Below are 7,500 nucleotides of genomic sequence, written 5' to 3'. Positions count from 1 at the left end.
TGATGATTCCAGCTCGCCGTGTCCTGCCTCTCCTCCGTGCTCGCCACCGACTTCAAGGCCGCGGAGCTGGAGGTGGCCGTGGTCACTAAAGCTCAACCCAAGTTCAGGTAATGGTGGAACTTTGTTTAACGTTGTGTCTGGAATCTGAGCCCCTTGTTGTTCCAGGACTCTTTCTGAAGCGGAGATCGAAGCTCATCTCGTCGCCATCGCAGAACGGGAGTAGAACCGTCGTCCGAAACTCACGACTTGAAATATCCGTTAAATAAGAGTATTTTTAATAATCCTTTTATTTTCTTCAAGTCATCCTACTTTTACAAAACCTTGACTAAAAATAGCGTTTGACCTTTGTCAGAACGTCATGTGTTTCGATATAAGATATATTAAATATACATGTAACTATACAAAAAATAAAGTTATCAAGTTTTTTTTGTATAATTATTTTTAAATAAATCAAATTCAAACAAAACCCTGACCCAGAAAAAACCCTGAGTTATCATCATAACCTTAGGTTCTACAAATTGGTGGGAAGCCCTCTATCCGCTTCGCTATTGGTTTACCGAGCGAAGCGGTTAGAGGGCGAGTACCTAATGAAGTAGAACCACCTTTGATGTTTGTTAAAACGTGTTTCAATATAAAATATATTAAATATACATGTAATAATACAAAAATACAGTTCTCAATTAATCATTTTTTGGAACCTTTTTGTTAATTAAATTTAAATTTAAACAAACCCTGACAGCCCCCAAAAAACGCCTTTGCTATTTTTTAAAACATCATGTGTATTGGTAGAAAATATAATAAATATGAATGTAACTATATGTCGCTATAGTTGTTCGTTTATTTGATAGAATATATTTTAAATAATATTTACAAACCCCTGAGTAAAATGAAAACAAAAACAAGTTTGATATTTGTCAAAACATCGTGTATTGATGGAAAAAATATGAACATAACGTCCATAAAAATGGTTTTACAATATTTTAATAGACTTTGTTTTAAAGTGATCAATTTTAATCGAGACCCTGATTTTGAAAAAAGCATTTGATATTTGTTAAAACTTGTTTTTAAAAAAATATATTCAATATTTATGCCAAATGATCTTAAGGTAGAAATTCGCCGTCAGCTATAATCTTGCATATTTACATGAAAACGTCCATTAATATGTAGTATTATTAATATGTCCCAGTTTCAAATGAATAAACTCTCAACATCAATATAGTTTTCAAAATGTTTTTATTAACAAGTTATCTTTAAATATTTAAAATGATAACAAAACATGGAGCTAAATTCAGTCAAAACACGAACGTGTCGAATCAACTCGTGTATTTATTCAAATTAAAATGAATATCAATTTGCATCAAATATAGTTAATAGTTGTAAAATACACAAGATTTTCTTCAGTTCGCATACAAACCAGCAGAGGTCACACGTGAGCTGATCTTCTTCGCCGTCAACACGGATTTATTTCTAAATCAAGAAACGTCTGTCATCATAAATGTTGCAAACTATCGTCAATAAAGTCACACGAGAATAAAATAATAAAAAATATATATATACGAGGTGAAGAAGTTTTTTTTTTAATGTGAGGAAGAGTTTCTTGCGCTACTATCGACGACCAGTAGGGGGCAGGTTTGCCTACAGTCGGAACTCACCTGCACTTTATCTATTAAAATAATTCTATTTTCGCTCTCGGAGACAATTACAAGTCTTTGAGATGAAGTGTGTGTTCGTGTGTGGATCAGACCCAGGATCTGCTGCACGACGTCTCTACTCTCAGTATCAAACATAAAAAACGAGACTATAAAGTGTTTATTAAGTAAAGTTTATTTTCTTTACAACCATTTGTGAACACATCATTAGAAGCTGAGCGGTCGAACACAGAACCCGGTTCGATGGATCATGTAGTTCCTGGACAGGTTTAGGATCTGTGTGTCAGGTTCAGTGGGGAGAGCTGGAAGAATCTTGTCACTGAGCAGCTCCAAATACAAAAAAACAAATACATCTACACACTTGAAAAATGTTTATTAAATGATTATCCTAAACTATCTTTTTGTCGATATATTCAAGCAAATGTGTCACAAGAAAAGAAAGTATAGAATCTTAATATATAATCATAAAAACAAATTCTTTATTTTCTTCAGTTGAAAGAAGTTGTTAATTTGTGTTTGTCACGATTCTTGTCTTTATGGACCAAATTGTTTAAAGTGACTTCGTTCGTTCCCCTTTTACTTATGTTCTCTATGTAGTGAGTAGTTTGTAATTCAAGTGCGTTAAAAACTTTTCAACCTGCCCTGGGCTGGGTATTGAACTTATTTTGTGGCAACTAATGTTAAAGTTTTTCGGGAGTACCAAGTATTGAAACATGCTTCCTTTTTGGGGCCAAGTTTTGGTACTTTCGTGTGATCAGAATTTCTAAATGTGTAGATTTTTCAGAAGAAAAACTGATCATTTGAAGTTCATCCAAAACTCTGCAGTCAGAATTCTGAGCCGCTCTAGTAGAAGAACTCACATTTCTCCTTCAAACTCTTCACTGGCTGCTCTAGTAGAAGAACTCACATTTCTCCTTCAAACTCTTCACTGGCTGCTCTAGTAGAAGAACTCACATTTCTCCTTCAAACTCTTCACTGGCTGACAGTTTCTTTCAGGATCATTTTAAAATTCTGGTTCTTACTTTCAGATCTATTCATGGTCAGACCTTCCATCAGTGATCTGATCCAGACTTACACCCCAGCTCGGGCTCTGAGGTCTGTGGATCAGAATCTACTGATGGTTCCTGAACTTTTAAAGTATGTATTTTAACTGTGTATTGTTCTGTTGTTTAAGTACTTTGTGACCCTGACCTGAGAAAGAGTTTAACAAATAAAACGTACTCACTTATAATTGACGAAGGCAGTGAACATCAGATTGATTTGTTAATTGTTAGCAAGTTTTTTTTTTTAGGCCTGGAAATTATTTATTTATTTAAAACCTCAAGAAAATAGCTAAGAGTTGAAATGTACTGAAGCAGAAAAAATCAACTCAAGATAACTATGTGTGATGTAATTTTCTTTCTGTTAGAATTGATCTTTTTAAAAGATTGGTTCTTGAAGAAAAGTAGTTCAGCAGCTGGTATCGTAGTGAAGGTACGTGTATCAGTACTTGATGGAACAGGTTTCAATACCCGGCCCTGGACCTGGACCTGAACCACCCTCAAGGTTTTGCGACTCTGGTCAACTCACTTTAGGTTAAATCTGTTTAGATGAGAGAAGAATCCCAGTTAGGAATGTGTCGCTTCAGTCTTGTGAAAATACACAATCAAAAGTGAAGGTTTCATTTTTTTACACATCGTGTTGTTCTGTTAGCTTCTCGCTAACCAAATACTAACTAGCATAGAACACTGTGGAGATGAATCCTTGTGACACGTCGTCGTCTGATCCTTGTTCCTGTGGAAACACACAAAAGTACATTTCGTCAGAGAACAACAAGTATTTATTACAAGAGGCAAATTATCCATCCATCCATCCATCCATCCATCCATCCATCCATCCATCCATCCATCCATCCATCCATCCATCCATCCATCCATCCATCCATCCATCCATCCATCCATCCATCCATCCATCCATCCATCCATCCATCCATCCATCCATCCATCCATCCATCCATCCACCCACCCACCCACCCATCCATCCATCCATCCATCCATCCATCCATCCATCATCCATCCATCCATCCATCCATTTATCCATCCATCCATCTATCCATTTATCCATCCATCCATCTATCCATCCATCCATCCATCCATCCATCCATCCATCCATCCATCCATCCATCCATCCATCCATCCATCCATCCATCCATCCATCCATCCATCCATCCATCCATCCATCCATCCATCCATCCATCCATCCATCCATCCATCCATCCATCCATCCATCCATTTAAATGAAAACAAGATGAGTTTGTTGAGTTTATCTTTCAATCTGACAGAGATAAATCCTCCACTTATGGGGCAGAAGGGGACACCCTGGAAAGCACAACTCATGCACCTCAAACCAATAAACTGTCAAATTAAGATGTTGAATAATTGAAAAACTTATATTATCAACTGATTCATCATGTCATCACAGTATGTCAAGGAGAGTTAAAATGATTCGAGAATACAAACGGTGATCATTAAGTCATTAACACGCTTTTGAAATAAAGCTTCCCGGTGATCGCCCCCTGCTGGACACACTTGAGAAGGAAGTGAACTCTGTAGCTGATGTAGTAGAAGCTGCAGCTCTACTCTGAACCTCACACAGATGCAAGTGTACTGCACATATCCAAATACTACAATAATTACATTTTTGCCAAAACTTTTCCAGAAAAAAAATGAGCTTTTCATTCGACTTTGGTTCATGGTTGCTACGAGCAACCACTTAGCTACAGCTGCGTCACTGACGACGCGTCTACGTAGCAGATGCTGACGTAAATAAATCGAGAAAACACAACAACAATAATAACACAATGAAACACAACTTAACAACTTGTTTCTCTTGGAGAAAAGTGTTGTCTAGTGTCGATGATCGTTTTTCAACGACTGGTTTCAATCAGTGTTAATAAGTAGTAGAAGAAGAAACTGTTGAGTCATTTCCTGTAAGTGTGTAGCAGCAGAGTTTGAGACAGTACTACACTGTTGAAAGTTAGTGCACTGTCCTACAGTGTACTGTAAAGCAGTGCACTTAGGCAAGTGCGCGATTTGAGACACAGTTTAGACCAAGACTAAAAACAAACCTTCGACTACTATTTCCCGAATGTTAGGCAAACCACTTCTGTATTAAGCTAACCGCTACTGCTAACCGCTAACCGCTAACAGCTACTTGGTTCTTCTAGTCCACACCTGGGCAAAGTGCAGCCCGGGGGCCACATGTGGCCCTTGACTGTATTGATGCAGCCCTCAAGAGGCCAGAGTAGAACGTAGACATTATTTCGGACAGCGTACAATTCAATATTGCGTTTATAATTGTATTAACTCTAAATATATATAGATATTTTTTTCCATTTTTTCTTTTTACTTTTATGAAAATTTCTTAACCACCGATCATATTGACATCATCTTTAGAGAAATAATTTATTTTCCCATCAGTTTCTTTTAAATGAAAGGTTTATAAAAGTGTTTTGTCAAAGCCAGGTTTATTTTATGCTGATATTTCTTTACTTTTCTTACTTCAAAGTTTTTCTGTCATATTTTAGCTCTTCGCTCCTCTCCTCTGGATTGACGGCCCCTCACAACCGTCACAGTGTATAATGTGGCCCCCAGCCGTCAACTCGACGTGTCTCTGAAAAGGTACCTTGTTGTATTCTTTGAACTGGAGGCTCGGCTTGAACCATTAAACCCAGCATTTGCCGAAAAGCGTCACGAGGTGCAACTTAACTTTGATACTGTAGTTTCATGTATTCATTATTGATGGTGAATTGTCCAGAGCTGTGTCTACAATCACACACTTCTCTTAGTGCACTGGTTAGTATCATCAGGATAGTGTACGTACTAACTAGTAACTAATGCTCCACAGATAGTATGTCTCAAATCAAACTCTGCTGCTACACACTAACAGGAAATGACGCGACAGCTTCTTCTTCTACTACTATTTAAGGATGATTTCAACCAGCTGTATGAACACTATCGCCACCTGCTGGCAGCACGTTTGGTTTGGATCAAGAAATATGAGAAATATTGGCGAAATATTTACGACGGTATCAGCAGCGAAGACGTCCTCGTACCATGCTGAAAATACACCTGTCAGTATACGTATATATATATATATATATATATACATATATATATCCAAACCAAACGTGCTGCAAACAGATAGTGTTCCTACAGCTGGTTGAAATCATCCTTAAATAGTAGTAGAAGAAGAAACTGTCGCGTCATTTCCTGTTAGTGCGTAGCAGCATATATATATATATATATATATATATACTGTATATATGTGAAGTAACTTCTGTTTACAACGTCAACGTCACTAAGATGGAGTCATTTAGTAAGTGTCCATCGATCCGACTCAGTTTTGTGTGTGTTTTAGTAACAATCTAGTGTGTACTGATCACTACATTTACATACTAAGAATTGAGATGCACTAAAAATACTAAGTTGAAGTACACAAGTATGCGATTTGAGTCACAGCACTGGTTTAGACAGCAGCCGGTCAGTATCTACACGTGAAGTTAAGTTGTGATGTTTTTAAGAAGCGTCAGTACGTGATCCGTGAAATCAAAGCAAAACATTTGAGCATCAAAAACACTTTTTTTATTTAGTGATAAAGTGACGTCTCGTCCTGCAGCATCAAAATCACATTTTGGAATTTTCCAAAAAAAACATCAAATTTTCAAGCATGGTTATTTATTTTTTTCAACGCCTGAATAAATGTTTGTGGAAAAAATATTCGACGTAAACAATTCATTGTAAAAAAATATATATATATTAACGTCAAAACAAAAAATTCAAAAGAAAATAAATTAAATGTAAGACTTTTGACAAACAAGGAAAAGCAATCGATCTGCGCTGTCAAGTACATCATGGTGAGGTGAAAAAGTATTGAATTTCTATACTTAATCTTACACTGAATGTATTCACTTTTATTTTATTTTTTTGACGTTTAATTTTGTCCGTTTTTGGTTGTGTGTACCAGTGTGTGTCGGTGATCGTGATGACAGAGTTTGTCTTGCAAAACAACGTTTGGTTTCAATGTTGTCTCGAGTAAAGACTGTCACTGCGACGTCTTAATGTGAGCTCCTTGGCAGTGGTATGCTCTGAGCCGGTGCTTTTTCTATTTCCTAAATCTATGGTTTCTCCACCTCCACCTGCCTCAACAATCGCTCCACTGGTCCCTCGTTCCCCTTCATCCTCCACTGTGAAACGCTGACCCGGAGGCTGGTGTCTCCTGGTACCGGCCCGGCCATACCGGGCTCAATCGAGTCGTCAGGCTGTGTGTGTGTGTGTTTGTCGGGTCACGGCGCGGGGATTAGGTGTGTGTGAGTGATTGAGGGTGACAGCAGCCCAAGCATTAGGGGCCCTGTGGCAGATTTCGTAGGACTCTTTTAGACGCACTAAGCTGGATTTAGCAGCAGCAGTGTGTCAGCAGTGATGCAGCCGACCCGGACCTCCTACAGAACACACACACACACACATGTATGAGTGTTCTCACCTTTGACCTCACCTATCTACCTGCTCCCAGTCTACCTGTCGCTTCATCTGCTACTTCCTGTTGTGTCTGTTTCACTGGAGCAAGTGTGTCTGAATATCTGTGGTCCGAGGTATTTGTTTGAAACATCAATATCACAACCAGGTACTGGTTTCATTTGAAATACATTTGCAGAGCGAAGAGAAACAAAAAATCTTGAACATGTGATTAGTTTAAAAAAAAAAAAAACGAGAAATAATTGAACAATTTTCTGCATCTTCACATGAACTTCCACAAAAACATTGTGTTTTAATAATGTGTCGTTTGGATCGTTACTTGAATTGAATTAAATCAC

At 37.7% G+C, this 7,500-nt stretch overlaps 1 protein-coding gene across 1 annotated transcript in view; it reads left to right on the top strand.

Moving 5' to 3' along the window:
* Positions 1 to 1,550, top strand: part of psma6l (proteasome 20S subunit alpha 6, like) — a 7,937-nt gene extending 6,387 nt beyond the window's left edge. Inside the window, exons 6-7 of the mRNA XM_087794886.1 lie at positions 13 to 107; positions 166 to 1,550. Of these exons, the coding sequence (XP_087651012.1) occupies positions 13 to 107; positions 166 to 223 (153 nt within the window). The 3' untranslated portion in view covers positions 224 to 1,550. The remainder of the gene's footprint in view (positions 1 to 12; positions 108 to 165) is intronic.
* The last annotated feature ends 5,950 nt before the right edge of the window (positions 1,551 to 7,500 follow it).

Source organism: Callionymus lyra, chromosome 7 (assembly GCF_982586985.1).
Source record: "Callionymus lyra chromosome 7, fCalLyr1.hap1.1, whole genome shotgun sequence".
Lineage (NCBI taxonomy): Eukaryota > Metazoa > Chordata > Actinopteri > Syngnathiformes > Callionymidae > Callionymus > Callionymus lyra.
This window is presented reverse-complemented; position numbering and strand designations above follow the sequence as displayed.